The sequence below is a fragment of the Ostrea edulis genome, chromosome 4, assembly GCF_947568905.1.
Source record: "Ostrea edulis chromosome 4, xbOstEdul1.1, whole genome shotgun sequence".
NCBI classification, from domain to species: domain Eukaryota; kingdom Metazoa; phylum Mollusca; class Bivalvia; order Ostreida; family Ostreidae; genus Ostrea; species Ostrea edulis.
Genome location: NC_079167.1, coordinates 63,721,718 through 63,741,548, shown reverse-complemented (window position 1 = coordinate 63,741,548; position 19,831 = coordinate 63,721,718). Strand labels below are relative to the sequence as shown.

At 34.1% G+C, this 19,831-nt stretch overlaps 1 protein-coding gene across 1 annotated transcript in view; it reads left to right on the top strand.

Moving 5' to 3' along the window:
- Positions 1 to 13,880, top strand: part of LOC125669089 (uncharacterized) — a 50,061-nt gene extending 36,181 nt beyond the window's left edge. The window contains exons 27-33 of the mRNA XM_048903537.2: positions 1,856 to 1,907; positions 3,661 to 4,163; positions 4,260 to 4,326; positions 5,973 to 6,034; positions 6,148 to 6,199; positions 7,611 to 7,657; positions 12,466 to 13,880. Coding sequence (XP_048759494.2) covers positions 1,856 to 1,907; positions 3,661 to 4,163; positions 4,260 to 4,326; positions 5,973 to 6,034; positions 6,148 to 6,199; positions 7,611 to 7,657; positions 12,466 to 12,572 — 890 coding nt within the window. The 3' untranslated portion in view covers positions 12,573 to 13,880. The remainder of the gene's footprint in view (positions 1 to 1,855; positions 1,908 to 3,660; positions 4,164 to 4,259; positions 4,327 to 5,972; positions 6,035 to 6,147; positions 6,200 to 7,610; positions 7,658 to 12,465) is intronic.
- The last annotated feature ends 5,951 nt before the right edge of the window (positions 13,881 to 19,831 follow it).

The window sequence follows — 19,831 nt, the reverse complement described above, 5'->3', positions numbered from 1 at the left end:
ACGTCACAATAAAAAAGTACGTCACGACGTTGTATCGCGGGGAAAATGTCATAATATTTTGTCGTAATTTGCTACTGCTGCCAAGTGTCATGTGTAAATCTGTTGATTGAATTCTTGTCAAATGATGATTTTTATTTCTATTTCATATCCCTTTTCATATACATTGTATATATATTATGAATACAGTATGCACCACAGTAATTTTGATAGTATATAGCGTATTAGTCACCGAAATCGCTCCTACATGTACATGCAATTTGAATCTAGGCATTTACAAAAAGAAAGTCAATAGTACGTAAACAATGACCCGGTGCAAGTGTAAGATGATGATCGTTTGTTGGTATTTACTATAGTAGTGTGAAACTAGAACAGGACACACTTTTCTACCAAATCTTGCTTGGGAAACGTACGAACTATTCTGGTGCTTTTATAATCGATCATTGTTTGCGAAAAATACCCCACCCCCACCCCATATGCCGAAGATCGATACTTTTTGTCAAATCTTAACGTCCATGCTAGGAATGTTTAATTTTCCCAAGCATTTTCATGTAAATCTAAGTACGCTTTATTTCTCAAACTATTTTATATTACAAATTATTTTTACTAACTTTACGAAACACTACTGCGAAAATGGTAACTAATCTAATAAATATGACACACGTCGGAAAGCGAGAAGCAGACGTGTTAAAAAGAAAAAAGTGCAAAGTCACAATGTGTGCGACACATAAATTCCTTAAAAATAGGATGGAGACGATCCGAGTCATAAGCGACACTAGCTACCCTGGCCGCGGAAGTACTGTTGATCTTGTAAACAAAGTAGTAGCTTATATTGACGTTAACCCCGTGGTTTGAAGGAAGACGAATTGTAGAGCTAGACGTTTTGTCCAAAGTCATGTATAATTTTTTCATGTATATTTAAAAAGATTAAAATCTTAATTTGTTTTCATTAACTCAATTTTTGTACCATAATCATGGTTCAAAACAAACATAGTTTCTAACAATGTATTCCAAATCAGGCACAGAGAATTAGCTCCCCCCCCCCCCCCCCCCCCCCACCCCGTCTTTGACAGTGAGCATTGTGTAAAAAAAAAAATGTAGTGCAAATAAATTGAGACTATCCTCTCCGCCATTACTTTTAACAGTAGTTGTACATGAAACGAATATAAGCTTGAAAGTTATTAATAACAAATATTTCGCCAAGCCTAACCCCAAGTGAACATATCAATGTACAACTTCAAGGACGCCTTAATCAAGATTAGCTTCCCCCCTTCATATTTTTACAGGAAGTTAGGTATATGAATAGCTTTTAATTGCAGTGTTTGCAAAAAAATTCATTGACAATTTTTTGAGCAGTGCTTCGTTTAGTATCTGGACTACCCTGTTTTTGAGTACTAATTTCCACCCCAAATCCTTAAATTTCCCCAATTTCTTATTATACGGTTATGTTTAAGCATGTTATTATTATCTATTTTATATTTTGCATATATTCTAAAGATTATTGTAAAAGATATATATAAAAATCCCATCAAATTATTTTTTTGAAATGAAAATCGGAATGATCTTGTAAAATTCACAATTTTCAAAAAGGGGGTAATTCAAAGCTTAGTATCTCCCTTGTATACCTAGAAAGTGGCCATGAAATTTATACACATTGTACAGACCATCCTGATGGTGCTTCATGAAAAAAAGAAAAAATATTCATTGACGAGTTATTTTTGGCAACATCGTCCCGCATGTCCTTTTAAAAAAATTGTTAGATTATCGATTCATTGCTTAAAATTATATACTGCTGAAACATAAGGCAAACAATGTCTTGACATGTTCAATTTATGATTCCTTTGACAAACTAATCTAGAAATATTAAAGTCAAGACACACAGTAGAAGATGAGGATGGTGTCATTTTAAGGTAGGCAACAAAAGAAAGAGTTACCTCCCCTGAAAAGCAGTGAAAATGGATTAACATTTTATAGTCCCATTTTACTTTCTCTGAAATTCACACAAACTAGGGAATGGATACCCTAGTAAATAATTTTTCAGTATCTTTCCAGAATTTATGGTGTAGTCAAAAATATGATCAATAATACATGAAAATTTAGTACATATAAAACTCCATTTTCACTATATTTGCAGATTATCACAGACACATTTTTTTAATGAGAAAACATGCCAATGAATTGTTGTCAAAGCACATTGAAATATAAACTATTTTTATTAACTTTTGAAAGATACGTTATGGAATATGAAATACTCAAGCGCACTTCCATGGAGCGCCAAATTAACATAAACTCAAATGATTGAAGATATCTTTAATTTTCTTAAGATAATCATCAATTCATTTGATGTGCATAACAATTCAATTAAGGATCTCTTCAAATGATTAATGATACCTTCAATTCTGAATTATTGGGTGCATGAATTGAATTGTTGATAGCATTACAGTAATTATTCTGCTGAATTGATGAGCGATATAATTAAATTGTTGCTCTATTCAGATGAATTGATGATATCAACAATTAAATTGATACACACTACAATTCAATTGAAGAAAGCAAGAATTCAATTATGCATGCATCAATTCAATCACTTGCTCTCTTCAGTTGAATTGATGTACATGTATACAATAATTCTGCAATAATTGAATGAATTGATGCTCTCATCAATTCAATCTTTATGTGCAATAATTGAATTGAAGATATCTTCAAATAATTAAAGATATTTTCAATTATTTGAATATGGGAATTTGGCACTCCATAAACTTCATAACATTTAACTTAGTACTCTTGCACTACCATAATGCTTTATATCACCATGTATACTTAAACAGTACCTTCAATGCTTATCAATATTGAAGTACTCCAGAGAACTACATAAATCAATTTGTCCTGATTATTTTTTCATATTTGAAAGAGAATTGAGAAAAATTGAACAAAAATCACAACTCGGTAATTTTCTCTGCCTCAAGATTGAGAGCCTTACCACTGTAACATCATAATATACAAACATGCAGCTCTAATGTCATAGCCATCTACAATCGGATCACACGCTTGTCCTTTTCCGTAACCGGTAAGAATTAAAGACTCGGATGTAGATTGTGGCTAAGATTGCATCAAATTGATGCATTTCTTTGCTGAAAGTGCGCATGTGGATGAAGTTAAAGGCAACGGGAAGAACCGAATCCCTGTATGATGTGTTACTCAGATCAGTTTTGGTATCATTAACATCTTATAATCACATGTATAATACATAAACATATAAGTGGAAATTGATTGTAGTAGAATACCTTAGATATGTACGATATCTCGGCTGCTTTTGAAAGCCCACGTTTCAAATTGTAATGTACGATTGTGATGTCATAGCTACATTTGTGTACACAGGGCATATGAGTGGTGGTGTCGATTAACATACGAGGTTCATTTTGCGGTTACGGAAATAGCCGAGTAGTTACAATACAAGAACATAATATTTGTAAGCTATATGATGTCATAGCTAGTAAAATATGATGTCATAGCTAGTAAAATAACGACTGCCACTAATATGATGTCATAGCTAGTAATTTAATGACTGCCACTTTTATGATGTTGAGTTTCTGACATTGGATATTTCTATCACATGATCAGTGCCCTGTCTATCATTAATGATACTGTTCATGTCAATTGCAGATCAGACAATTTTTCAAAGCCAACATACTTAGATACTTTAAGGAGCAGGCAAATGGGAAACATGCAAGACAAGTCCATTCATGCTGTTTTGACATCAAATCCTCGTGGAGATGTCCTATGTGAAACAGAAGGGACTTCTGTAAATGGTCTCCGGTCTCAGCTATTAAGAGAAGAAGAGTATGCACATTCTGGTGAAGTGTTTGATGACGATTATCAGGTAGAGACAGAGGGATCAGTATTGCATGACATTGATGTGGGACAGCCTGTCAATACACGATCACGACAGTGTTCTTTGAGACATTTAGGGATTCCTACAAGACATATAACATCAGGTAGTAGAGACTTCTCAAAGAGACTAAGGCATGACATTCAAGATTCAAGCAGCGGTGCTGAAAAAGCAGTGTTACCTAATGTTGCTTCCAATTACGGGAGTAAAGATGGCATTCTAATGATGGATGATTTAGACCATATGTATATAAATACTCATCACATGACTTGCCAAAGTAAGTAGAAGCTTTCCAAGAGTCAAATGCTATTTTATGACGTTTTTTAAAAAAAAAAAAATCAGAAAATTTTAACTTGTCAATTTTTTAATGTAGATGAACCTCGTTTATGTACTGAAGATAAGGTAGATAGCCCCAATGTGCAGCAGGATGAATCTTTAATGTAAGTTATAGAGAGAGGAAGAGTATAGATAGAGCAGTTAAACTGAACCAAGTACATACATGTATATTTATACCCCCCGCAAACGAAGTTTGGGGGGGTATACTGGAATCACTTTGTCCGTCTGTCCGTCCGTCCGTTTGTCCGTAGACGCAATTTGTCCGAAGTTTATTTCTAATACCGCTGAACATATTTCATTCAAACTTTATGCACATCTTCTACATATTATGTAGTTGTGCATCTCCTATTTTCATTGAAATATTTTAACAGTTATAGAAGTTACGCACATTTTCTTTTTATTTTGGGGGTTGCGCACTTTGTCCAGAGTTTAATTCTAATACCGTTGAACAGATTTGATTCAAACTTTATTCTCATCTTATATATATAATGTAGTTGTGCATCTTCTATTTTCATTGAAATATTTTTAACAGTTATGGAAGTTACGGACATTTTCGGGTTTGGCATCCACATACTGTATCTGCAATCTTGTGACTTCTCGGTAAAACATAAAGTGGCTCATGTGTGTTGAATACTTATTTGTCAGATAGTATTTTTATAATCTCAACTATCCCTGGCAATGGGATTCATAGTAAACTGCCTTTATTGCAGCTACTTAGAGTTGTTATACCAGTGGAAAAGATTACAATAATACCAATACTTGAGCTAATGTCATTTATTTACTGACAAAATCAATGACAAAGTAAAGTTGGCATAACATAATGATCTTTAACAAAGTGAATATAAACTAAAGACTAGAAGAGTTGACCAGGGATTTGCAATCATACAGCCTAAAATGTGCCAAATAGTATTCATTGTTTATATTAAGCATATTTTTAATATTTCATGTACTGCTGTACTGTAGAGTATACACTTCTGCATTCACATTGATTGCCCTGTAGATAATGTGAAAATATCCAATGTGCTTGCATTAAATCTTTCCCATCATCTTATATGCCCCGCTGGGGGTATTAGTCCCATTAGGACAGTTCTAGTTATGTCTACTTTCCCTGAAAATATAAATTACGTATTCAAAATATGGTAAAATTGTCCCTTTCATACTTATAACCCATATATCACATTGTGTAACGTAGAAAGTGCAAATGTCCTGTCTTATTGAGAATACAGGGTCAATTAATTGTGAATATTGAATTATTGTCATAATCCTTTGAATTTTCATATTAGTATATTTGTGATTTCTAGTATTTGGTATCATTCCACCCGAGTTATGGGATTTTAAAGCATCATTACTTTATAATAGAATTAATATGTACAGCAATATAATCTAGCTATTACATGCATGATTAAGGTAGTGTACGTGTGGATGTAAGTTCATGAAACAGACTGTAGGTGGGTCAAAGAATTCAAGCTCATATATTTAGTGGTGCATTGATTGGTATACAAATACATGTGATGCATCCAAAAAGTGGAATTTTTCAGACTGGAAGAGAAATTGCATGTATTTCACAAACACAGGACCTGTTAGCCTTAATTTGTTTATACAAATAATTGGATTTCTTTTTCAATTTTAATACTGTTAAGAGAAAGAGATAGTTTTGCTCATATGCAAGTATTACATATTTTGATTTTACACTGTGATTCTTTCAACTTGTCTAATTACAATGATGACAAGTTGTCTTTTAACATTGCAGATTTAAGACGCGCGCATACAATGGAATGTCAAACACCCCAACTACCCATAAATATAGAGATGGTGAGTATTATATCTTTATGTAAAGGCAAAGAATTTTCCTGCTTGACAAAGGTTTGACATTTTTTCAAATTTCACCGATAAAGTTCCGACATCCTTTAGTTATTTCTTTGTAGAGAAAACACGACTGTCATTCATTGCTCCTCATTCTTACAGTGATCACTTGAGGTATGTAGACAACAACAAAAGTACATGTACTTTAAATTGATCATACACTGAACAAAGAATTCTCCAAAGTCTTTAACCTGGTTTACTGCATTGCCATGTAGCAACCATCCCTGTACTTCGGTAAACCAAATTGTGATATGTATGACCACAGAGTGTATTTGAAGGCATTGCTGTTGAAAGCTTAATTACTAACATAATGTAGATTCAAGTTTGTTAATATCATGGCCCCCGGGAGTAGGATGGGGTCACAAATGATATATTGGATAAATCTTTAGAAGTCTTCTTCTCAAGAACAACAGGGGAGGCCACAATAGTTAATTGGGAATATATAGGAAAAATTAGATTAAATGCAAGCATCTTCAGGTAGTGCAAATTTAAGTTTGTGGAATTCAGGGGGCCCAGAAGTCAGTTGGGGCCATAGTAGGATATCAAAGTCTGATATGGGAATATACAGAAAATTAAAGCAAATTCTTTTTAGCAGGATCACACGAAATCATATCAAAATGCAAATGTTCCAAAGTTGTGTTGATTCAATTTTTATTATGCCCTCATGACTAAAGTCGGAGGATATTGTTTTTATTCTGTTTGTCTGAAACTTGACCATTCTCATATTTGAAATCCTTGGGACAAGACCTTTCTTTTGGTATCAAAGTTTTTGACCTTGTGACCTTGACCTTTGAGTTTGACATACTTATAAGAAAACTTATCCTAGGCAATATCTCCTGAACTGTTTCAAGGTAGGGCTTTCATATTTAGTTATAGATTTCTTATGGCAAGAAATCTCATTTGATCCAAATCTTAAAACTTAGCTAAAACTCTAACCTTGCTCACAACTTTTTGAATGGTCAGTGGTACTTATTTCATTTATGCATTCCTTGTAACAGGACCTTTATTTTGGTACCAAAATTTTTGATCTTGTAACCTTAGATTTTGACCTACTTTTAAGAAAAGGTAACATCGCCAATATTCTTTGTCAAAGAACTGTTTAAGGTAGGGCTTTCATATTTTGTAGATTCCTTATGGCAAGACTTTACATTTCATACCAAGATTTTTTTGTGACAATTTATCATTGTTACATTGTGACGCTATTGGGCTAGGTTAGAGTCAAAATTTTTCATGGGAATAAAGATTGCAAAAAATCTTTTGAAAATCACAATTGCTGAACAACAGCAGGGCCAAAAAGACTCATGTGAGCGATGTGGCCCATGGGTCTCTTTTTATTACATGACATTGTACAGTTATCCATTCATTGTATAATGGAAAGATGTCAACCTCATCCTCCTTGTCACTATACGATTGCACCAGTACATATATATCTGCGCCATCAATTTGGAAAAGTTGCTTATGTTACTGAGGTGATTTTTTAAGGGTCTTCTATTTAATTTTCATGGTACGCACATATTTATTTTAGACGTAAAGTAGTGGATGATGTCTCAAACAAAGAGCAAGACTTTGTAGGTAGGTTTCAAATCATTTGGACATGATTTATATTTGAAGAATATTTTACTATTCACAGAGAACAAGGTAGGATAAGGACCTCATGTGGCAGTAAATTTTAAAATAGTCATAATGATATCAAACCTAGCAAAAGGTTGTTTCAAGATGATCCCTTTAAAATTACAATCATCATTATACCCCCCGCAACAAGTTGTGTGTGTGTGTTGGGGGGGGGACTGGAATCAGGTTGTCCGTCTGTCTGTCCGTTCATCCGTCCATCTGTAGACGCAATGGTTTCTGGGCTCTAAAGCATTATCCTTTCCACCTACTGTCACCATATCATATATATGGACTACCCATGGGATGAAGATGTTCCCTATCGATTTTGGGGTCAAAAGGTCACGTGCACTGGACATCGAAGTAGCAATATGGTTTCCGAGCTCTAAAGCGTTATCCTTTCCACCTACAGTCACCATATCATACATATGGACTACCCATGGGATGAAGATGTTCCCTATCGATTTTGGGGTCAAAAGGTCAAAGGTCACACACACTGGACATCGAAGTAGCAATATGATTCGGTTTGTCATGCCATTTGTTTTTTACACTCAGAAAATAGGTAGTTTATACCTATTACCAACACCCTTTGGGAGATTGGGGTAAGCGGGGGGTATTCTTAGTGAGCATTGTTCACAGTACCTCTTGTTGTAAATGACTATAAGCTACAAGGTTGTCATGGATGTGTCAGAGTAAATTTAGAGTTTCAGAAGATTTTTGAAAATTTTACTTACGTTTTGATTTAGAAAACATCATGTACAAGTTTTGCCTATGTATCATTTTTATGCCCTTTTGAATAAAAAAAGGGGCCATATTGGCTTGCACCTGTCAGTTGGTAGACCAAGTGTTATCTGCTCAATCCTTTGCTTAAAGGGACATGGACACAGTTTGAGATGAAAATTTTCTAAATTGATTTTTCGATTTTTAATGTTTAGAATGCTTCAATAAAGTATTACTAATAGTCAGCAAAAATTTGAATGTCAGTTGCCGAGGTACATGGGAGATGCACTGGCCTAGAGCTCATAGTTCTTTGTTATGTAAACAAGGCTCGTGCCATGTGTTTGTCTACATTGGTTAGATATACTAGTAAAAGTTTCATTTAAAGCAGGTTTTTCAAATTACAATTTTAACAGTTTCTAATGTTTTACACATTTTGTTTTGTTTTAAACATGATATTTTCTAATGAGCAATCTATATATAACAGAAACGTGTCACAAGCCTTGTTTACATATCTAGGAATTATGAGTGCTTTATCTCACTTGAACTCAACAATTGATATTCAAATTTTGGTGAACGATTAGAAATGCTTTTGTTAAGCATTGTAAATGATAAAAATGGAAAAATAAAATTTTAAAATTTTCAGATCAAATCGTGTCCATGCCCTTTAACAGACGTCAAACATGTTATACTGGTTTCCCTGTAAGAGTAAGATGACCCCTATTGAATTTTAGGTAACAAGGTTAAAGGTCAGAGGTTAATCTACTATGGCTATAGGAAGATATTGTCCACTCAGTATCTTAGAAACCCTTGTACATCTTATAGAGTAGATGACCCCTATTGATTTTGAAATCCAAAGGTTAAAGATTCAGACTACTCTGGACATAAAAAGATATTGTCTGCTCAATATCTTTTGATTTGAACCCTTTGTATGACAGATATCAAATTTGGTACACTGCTCCCCCCCCCCCCCCCTATGGTTAAAATAAAATATCAGTATGGTATTGCATGCATGACTCTTTTTCATTGAATCAAGGTCATAAATCAATGCCATCTGGATATAAAGAAGTACTGCTTATTATCTGTAAAACCCTTTGCCTGTTAGAAATCAGACTTAGTATTGTGGTTGCTCCTAACAATAGTACCCACTTGTGCTATGGCTGCGTTAAACCTAATACTTAAACATAGGTAGTGATTGCTCCTTTGCCAAATGCTCGGCATTTAGAAGTGAGAATTACAGGCTCTGGGGCCATTAAACTTAGCTAGCTTACTTTTGAGACCGAAATCTGAGACAGTCTTAAATTTCAGCCTCAGTCTCAAGTTTGGTGTGTCGCAATCTAATTAAAATTAGCTGTTTTGAATCTGCTACCACTTCATTTGAGAAGCGGTAGCGGATTTTAAACAGCTAATTTTAATTAAATTGGGTGTGTTGTAAAAATTTCTCGTCTCAGTCTCTGATTTCTAGTTTAGTCGCACATTTGAGCTCAAAAAGTTAGATTGCTAGAAAGGTGTCTAACTCCATAAATATTTTTCACTTACAATATGGCTTCCACAATTGCCCGATTGAATAGGTATAACATCATCTGTAGGAAACAGAAAACGCCTTTTATTCGGTTCTGGTGTTCGTCCTGACACAATTTTATGGATTGTTGATTTCTAGTGTCCAATAAGGCAGAGACAGAAGGAGTGGAATTGGTCCCCCCCCCCCCCCCCCCCCCCCCCAATTATGTTTTCTTGAAATGACCCAAGTGCTTGTCACAACAGATAAGTTAGTATTTTGTTACCAATTAACGAAATATACAACGCATATTAAAACTCAATGTGTAACTTTTGTCGAGTTTACAACGATAGGTGATATTGTTTTCAGCCACATGTATCGTAAATAGCAGACTCGATAAAACTAAGTAATTTAGTCAAAAAATAAAAATTTGACAAAGCAATAGAAAAGTTATATACAATGTAAGAAAAACAACAAAGTATTTTATACTGTATTTCTTTAATTTCCAAAGAATTGTGCAATATTTAGTAGGCATGTCATTGCAAAAAAAAATGATGATAATAATAAATTGTAAACATATCCCATAATTCAAATCATTCCTGCTCAGTTTCCATGGTTTTGATCTCAATTTCTATCTCAAGTTAGAAAATGCTAAATGAGCTAAAACTTGGCACACCAAAATTGAAATGGTCTAAGTTGAGATTAGAAAGCGAGAATTCTTCTAAATCTCACAAGTGAGCTTATCTAAGATTTATGGCCCCGGGGTCTGGTCTTTTTGATATGACCTTAAAAACAAAGGTCCTGTCTCGCAGCAGGCGTTGGTATGTTAAAGAACCCTCACTGCTATGACCTTAAGTGCTAAGTACATATCTAAATTTGTGGTACTTATCTACAACAGATGATGTCTCAATATGAGTGAAAAATTCTCTACAGGACTTAAAACAAACAAACAACCAATTAGTCCTTACAAGTAGATATACCATATTTTTTCACTTATATAATTACAGACTTTCTAAATCTAAGTTGATCTTTTTCAATATTGCTACACATGAAGCATATTTGTTTCTAAAACATTTCTTGTTAAACTTAAGCTGCACGTGAGCTTGTGACATCTCTACATGTAGAAAAAATTCTCTAGTGGGATGTAAAAGAACAAACAAATGTACCAAAGTTTCAACTGATACTGGTATACAAAATAAGTAAGTTTTAGAGGCAGGAAAATGTGTGCACTATATTTTCTGAAGCAACATGTGCTTCAAATTTGTGAATTTTTGGCAAAATTTAGGAAATTTGTCATTTTCATTTTGTGACCTTCTTATACCCTTAGTATATATCTGACACTCATTTTGAGATCGACATGATTTGATTTACTTAATAATGATCTACAATTTTGTCCTTGCTAACTTCTAAAAATATGGGCCATATGCATGTAAGGCCATTATCCTGCCTTCCCTCTTCAACTGTCATATAGTGAAATAGGCATAAGGTATGCATTTTGTGAGCTATTTGTTTTGGGCGTTTTTATGCCCCTTGCAAATGAAGTTTGGGTGGTATATTGAAATCACCATGTCCGTCCGTCTGTCTGTCTATAGACATGAATTTGTCCATGAATGTACTATAAAACTAGTTCATGGATTTTTTTGAAAATTTGTACACTCATTACTCACCATATGAAGATGTGCACCTGGTATTTTCATTTTGATTGGATGATTTTTCTTCAATTTACAGGCTTTTTTGTACTTAAGGACTTCATCATTTTTTAAACTAAACAGAGTACATGTATATCTTAAAAATTCATGAATACAGTGTATTTGATTTAAATGTTGTAAATACATTGTTCTTAGACTGAAGTTATGCATCTCTTATTTTTGAATCAGAATATTTAAAATATTAGAAAGTTATGCTAATTTCTATTTTGTTTAGGGGGGAGGGGGTCTCATTGTCTGGAGAGTATTTCAAAAACAAATTAGAAGGTTTGAATAAGACCTTTTACATATATTTTTTCTATTAAAGTAAAAAACATCTATGTATCTTACATTTTGATTTATAGTGAATATATTGATAGTGGGGGGGGGGGGGGGGGGGGGGGGGTCATACTCTAGCAATTTTTTTTTTAAACCATGTACCAAATTAAGAGAAATGATGATAAACAATTACATTCTCTGAAAATCCTATTTATTGGTATCACAGGCAATTGCATCGCTTGGGGTCGTATTTACTATGTAAAAATTCGACCCGAAGCGATGCAATTGCCTGTGATTGGTATAGTCTTTATATTGAGCATCACAGAAAATCTTCTGATATTTGATTGTTCATTGATATTTTGAAAAACCAACATTTTCAATTTAAAAAACCCAATTAAATGACCATTTTATTAGACAACTTCTGGTTTGATCTGAGGAAATTTGTTTTTATCCATTTTATAGTGTGCCCCACAGGGGGTATTAGTCCCAAAAGGACAGTTCTAACTTGATATTAAATACCATTAGGAGATCAATCAATGAAATATGTTTTAAATGAATGAGATATAGAATAGTTGTATTGCATTTTATTACAGTACCAAAGGCACCACCTCCGCCTGTAGCACCACCATCACCACCACTGCCAATAGTATTACCACCTCCACCATCACCACCAGGAGCTCAAACTAATAAGACTAAATGAAGACATCCATCAATGCTTTATCTATATGCATTAAATTGTCTCCGGAGAATACTTCTACTTTCTAATTGAAGATGAATGTCTGTGATATTTTTATGTCCCCATAATTGAAGATTTGAGGATAGTTTTTGGTCTGTCTGTCTCTTTGCCCGCAAAGCCATAACTTTTGAACAGTTCACATGTGTATTCCTTCTGACAAGACCTTTCTTTGTGTACTAATGCGTTTTTGCTTTTGTTCTTGTGACCTTGACATTGGTGTTTGACCTACTTTTGAAAAACTTTAACCTTGTTTATTATGAACTTTGCTATGATACATGTACATGGGCCTCAGTGTTTCACAAACACATCTTGTTTTACTTGTGATGATCTGTGTATCATTATCATAAGATAAAGTCTTAGTACAGCTCCCTGAAATGGCTTTCATTTTATTTTAAGACAAAGTTTACTTTTATTTTGATGAAGAATGTCTGCACATCTTCAAGGTACACTGTACATGTTATTTGTGGACATATGGGTAAGTTCATGTTGGACTTTTCCGACATTGTCGTAATTTTGATGAGACAGTGCACATATGTAGAGCAACTTCCTATGGTTACATTTATGTACATTTGTATATATATCAATCTTGTTTATGGCCTCACTCTCAATGTCAGACAATTGTGCATTTCGGACATCAAACAACGAAGCTGCACAATTCATGTTAAGTTTATATAGTTGTAGTTTTGCCATATATCAAAGGAAGTTTGAAAACTACCTAATTGAAATCCAAGATTTCACTTGAATTTTCGGGTTTTTGATAGGCCATATTAGGCCCTCCTTATATATAATTTTTATGCCCCCATAGTCGGAGATTCGGGGCATATAGGTTTGTGTCTGTCTGTCTGCAACTTTGGCCATAACTGTTGAATGCTTAATGATTGGTCTTTCATATTTCTCATTTGTAATCCTTGTGACAAAGACTTTTCATTTGAACCAGAATTTCTTTGCTGCCATATTAATTAATATTAATTAATCAGTGTTTCACAAACACATCTTTTTAGATTTAAGATTCCTCAGAGGATTATATTTAAAATGTTTTAAAAGTTATATTACAAAGAAGGGCAATTCATTATTTTATATGGCTATTGTATAATAGATGGGAAAAATACGTATTTGTACATTACACGGTATGCGTTTCATTAAATTTATCCTTCAGTAAGTGATGAAAGAATTATTAGGTTACAAAGGAATATATAGATTCCAGGTGAAAAAGGCTTGTTATAACATGCAGTCTTTGTTTTTAAGCTCCATTATTACAATTGTATTTTAGAAGAATTTGGTTTTACTTCCACATTTGGTTATACAATTTATGCTTTAAGTTCCCTTTTCAAAGTACGAAAGTTTCAGTTTTAAACACTTAGTATTCCAGTCAATGGGATAAATGAATTTAATAATACCATATTTATATAGCACCCTTTTCAATTTGATTATAATGGATTCCAAAACTTCACAAAAACCCATAAAACAAAGATACATTGCAGAATTATGTAAATGGTACACAAAACTCCTATCTTTACTCCACAAAAATATAGACTGCTATGTAGAAGAAACTTCAGACATACTGTGCCACAACATATGCAAGAAGCGGTGTTCTTGTCATTTCATTCGTATGTCAGTATATCTCAGTAAAATTGAAAGAAAAGACACCATAATATTCTTCCACATCCATTTCATATTTGGATGTTCATTAATGGCAAAATAACAGCTATCTTTTACGACAAGTCGGATGATTTCAGCTTCTCTAGTGTCCGGACGCCCATATTTGTGTAGTAATATCCATTGTCACTTACATATGGTATTTAATCCCAAATGATTTGATACGCAGGTATATTCTGTGTATGGTCAATTTTTAAACTAGAGACGATTAGTGATCAATGTTGTAAATCCTGTAAAGAATACAAAATAGAAAAATGGGCAAACACGGACTCCTGGAAACGCCAGAGGTGGTGTCAGGCTCCTAGGAGAACTAAGCATCCCCTGTTGATCAATCACACCTGCCATGACCTCTGTCTTCATCAGGTAAACGGAGTAATCCTAGCTAAAATCAGTATGACAAGAACGACCTACCAATTATAGTATGAAACGTGTCGAAAAACCCAACGACAAACTAGGTTTGTACAATTTATTCCTGTTTTACTCGCCAATTCAAACGACAATACTATAATTGTGTTGCTTTGTAAAACAGGAGTTATGAAACATGTATATTTAGACAGGTGTTATGACTCCGTATCGCTATGTACCGACACAAACCCTCGCCATTATCAAATGTACGTGTAGCATCATGTACTGATACACATATCTCGAGTATGAACTTATTGAATTTTTTTCACAAATGTAAGCACTTTTTTTCTTGATTAAACCCATCGCATCTAATCATTTTGTACTGGTTAAAATCTTGAGTACGCGTGAGAGAGAGAGAGAGATCTATGGAAGAGAGAAAATTCTAGTTCTATGATACCAGTCCTGTTCATGCATGGTACATGTACTAAGAAAGGTAAAACAAAAGCCGCATACACTTACATTTTTCTGACTCTAGATTGTGGTTTGTTAAAACAAAGATATTTTCATATTATTATTTAGTGAGATTGACACAAAAAAAAGTGACCACGACCTCCGTTAAAAATGGTATTGAAATCGCACAAGAATTCCAAATATTTATTCGCTTAAACAAATCGGCATCTAACCACAGCTTAATATTCTCTTACACTCCCTCCTTCCCATCTATCACGGCAGACAACAGTATATTCCAATAGACTATTGTCTCCGACGACAGTTTGTACTGTGATGCAAAGACATGCGCCATGTTTCGGAACATATCGTCGTCACCAACATGTGCCGACGGACGACAATATGTATAGTGAGGACCACCGATATGAAGCGCTAAATTAACAAACTCAAATAATTGAAGAAATCAATTCATTTGATGCGCGCAACAATTCAAGATCTCTTCATATTATGAACGGTTTCTTCAATTCTGAATTATTGTTGCGCATTAATTAAATTGTTATCAAGAAAACATGTCTGCTAAATTGATGAGCGAATTGTTATTCTCTTCAAGTTAATGCGCGCTACAATTCAATTGAAGAGAGCAATAATTCAATTCATTTAATGCGCCAATAATTGAATTATTGCTGTCTTCAATAAATGATATTATTCAATTGATGGACACAATCATTCTTTTTGACAGAACAACTATAGAATTAGAGATAACCTCAATTCAACCTATCCACAGGTCTCTTTAACTGAATTAATTGTTACTCTCTTTAAAAGCATTCAGGCATACATTCATTCCCTATTCAAAAGCGTTGTAAATGATTAAAGATATCCTCAATGGAATTAAAGAGATCATCAAATCATTTACACCGAGCTTCAAATTAAATTTTGCGAGCAATTAATGCACACATTAATTAAATTGATAAGAGCAAGAATTAATGTGCGCATCAAATCGATTATTGCTCTGATCAATTGAATTGACGCTGCTTTGATTATTGCACGCAAGATATCTTCAATTATTTGAGTTTGTGTTAATTTAACGCTCCACACAATGAGGAGAATATATGCTGGAGGACAATATGTACCGTCAAAGAGTCCAGAACTTTTATATACAGTCACATTTAGCATTATGAGAGTTTAACTTTATCATTAGTTTATATATTATCGTGAAACTTGTAAAAGTTAATTTACGGTGCGAAAGCTTACAATGATAAATCATCGTTTTCTCTCCTTTGCATTTGAAATATATGAATAAACTTTCACTCAATAAGTTAACTTTTTAGCTATTTAATTGTCTATAATTGGCATGCTTCAATCGGAAAGTGAATTCTTGTATTTTAAACAACAGTTAAAAAGCAATGTCGTAAAGAGAAGAGGTTGAGCTTTTATATAGAAAGATATCACGTGACCAATATTAATATAATGATCAATTTATATAGCGCCATATAGATAAGATAAGATAAGTCTATTCCAATTTTGGGCCCAGAGGACATAACAGTAAGACAGTTTATAAAGAAGGAAATTCAAAAAAGAAAGAAAGTTTACAACATTAACTACAGGTTACATAGACTGCAAACTGCATGTGGATGCAGTATGTTAGGGGAAACAAGTACATACATATATGAATTGCTAATCATGTGTATTGCTAATCATGTGTATACACAAGTAAATGGACAGTATCAGTATTATACCAACATATGAATAATAAACTATAATGATTTTTGCAGTTTTAAAGCATCACTTCTTTTTCTGAAAGTTTGCACTAAATATTCACTCAATTTGACAATTACTGGTTTGTCTTCATTAATCATCAACCAAGTAAATTTGTCCTTATTTGTTAGATAGATAAAAATTTTGTTGAGCTTGTATATACCATTAAAAAACATGTTTCTCTCTTCAACATAGAAAGGACAATCAGTAAGGAAATGGAATTCATCTTCAACACAATTAAGGTTACATAATTCACATATTCTTTTGTTTCTTTCTAAAGAAATCTTCTGGCCAGAATTGGTTTTTGTAAATTCATATCTTCCTCTTTCAATTCGAAGGTCATGTGCACTAATTCGAAATCTACATAGAGTTTTTCTTAATTCTAGGGATTCTAAAAATATATAACTTTCCATAGTAAAGTTTTCTTTATACGAAAAATATGTTGTGAGTTTTCCTGATTTCTGACCCTCTTCACGTCGTTTTGACCAGTAAAGTAAAAATTGTTTCCGTACCTGATTCTTCATTTGTTTTTTGAAAAATGAGAATTTGGGATATAATTAACGTTTTTGTACCAACAATTTATATTATATGAATTCAGATTGATATTCTCTGTATAAGCACTGTATAACAGGGATATCTATACTTCAGGTGCCTGTGATGTAGACTTGTGTATCGTCCGCGAATCCCTGGAGAACACCAAAAGGTAACTGACGCGTATTGGACCTAATAGGCCCGGCCAATGATAACCACAGGCACCTGAAGTATGGATACTTACCCCCCCCCCCCCCCCTTCATAATAAAATGAACCGGTAGAAGACCAATCTCTAAAGCTTACAAAAAGCGTGAAACGATTACATAAATCGAAAGAGGGGTGAGATAGACAGAGAATCCACATGTACACATTTCGGAAAAATTGTCGCTGCAAAAAAATATATATATGAACGGGGGGGGGGGGGGGGGTAATAATTACAGGTTATAGAATTTGTATGGGAAAATATGACGACAGAGGTTTTTGGCGCGTAGAGGGACCGAGCTTGCGAGTCTATAACCTTTTTAGTTCACCTGAGCCAAAGGCTCAAGTGAGCTTTTCTGATCAAAATTTGTCAGTTGTCGGCGTCGTAAACTTTTCACATTCAATTTCAACCAAACTTGCCACAAAGCATCCTTGGGTGAAGGGCTTTCAAGTTTGTTCAAATGAAGGGCCATGTCTCTTTCAAAGGGGAGATAATCACAAAAATAGGGTGGGGTCATTTAAAAAATCTTCTCAAGAACCACTAGGTCAGAAAAGCTGAAATTTACATGAAAGCTTCCTGACATAGTGCAGATTCAGGTTTTAACAAATCATGACCTCCGGGGGTTTGATGGGGCCACTAGGGGATCAAAGTTTTACATACAAATATATAGGAAAAATCTTTTAATATCTTCTTCTCAAGAACCACTGAGCCAGAAAAGCTGAAATTTACATGAAAGCTTCCTGACATAATGCAGATTCAAGTTTGTTCAAATTATGGCCCCCGGGGGTTGGATGGGGCCACAATAGGGGATTAAAGTTTTACATACAAATATATAGGAAAAATCTTTTAAAATCTTCTTCTCAAGAACCACTGAGCCAGAAAAGCTGAAATTTACATGAAAGCTTCCTGACATAATGCAGATTCAAGTTTGTTCAAATTATGGCCCCCGGGGGGGGGGTGGTGGGGCCACAATAGGGGATCAAATATTTACATACAAATACATCTGTATATAAGGAAAATCTTTAAAAATCTTCTCAAGAACCACTGAGCCAGAAAAGCTGATATTTACATGAAAGCTTCCTGACATAATGCATATTCAAGTTTGTTCAAATCATGGCCCCCGGGGGTTGGATGGAGCCACAATAGGGGATCAAAGTTTTACATACAAATGTATAGGAAAAATCTTTAAAAATCTTCTTCTCAAGAACCACTGAGCCAGAAAAGCTGAAATTTACATGAAAGCTTCCTGACATAATGCAGATTCAAGTTTGTTCAAATCATGGCCCCCGGGGGTTGGATGGGGCCACAATAGGGGATCAAAGTTTTACATACAAATATATAGGAAAAATCTTCTCAAGAACCACTGAGCCAGAAAAGCTGATATTTACATGAAAGCTTCCTGACATAATGCAGATTCAAGTTTGTTCAAATCATGGCCCCCGGGGGTTGGATGGGGCCACAATAGGGGATCAAAGTTTTACATACAAATATATAGGAACAATCTTCTCAAGAACCACTGAGCCAGAAAAACTGAAATTTACATGAAAGCTTCCTGACATAGTACATATTTTAGTTTGTTCAAATCATGGCCCCCAGGGGTAGGATGGGGTCACAAGGGGGGATCAAAGTTTTGCATACAAATATATAGGTGACTCAGGTTAGCGATTTGGGCCTCTTGTTATTATATACTTTAAATTTCATTTAGAAACTAACAATACTTTTATTTTTAACAATTTCTTTATTGGTTTAACTGAGTAAATGATGAAAATCACGAAAAAAATTGAAAATTAGCGGCGTTGAAATTTGATGGCCGTGATTGTTGATCGAGCGCCGACATGATAATCATCGCTATGTACTTTAACGAGGGCCGTTTCCGTAGAATGTTTAGCGTAGTGGGTCTCGTAAAGAATATGAGTCAAGGTGACTGTCAATTCTACTAGCCACACCTTTCTCCAGGATCTTGGAAATAAAAGATAGAATAGACACGGAACGATAGTTTTTCAAAACCTCTTTGTTTTCTATTTATCATTTTCTTGTAATTACGAAATGATTTTCTCGTAATTACGAGATCTTTTCTCGTAATTTCGAGATAATAATCTTGTAATTACGACATACATGTAGTTATCTATGGAGCGCCAAATTAACATAAACTCAAATATTTGAAGATATCATCAATTCATTTCATGCGCGCAACAATTTAATTAAAGATCTCTTCAAATAATTAATTATATCTTCAATTCTGAATTATTGCGCGCATTAATTGAATTGATGATAGCATTAATTCTT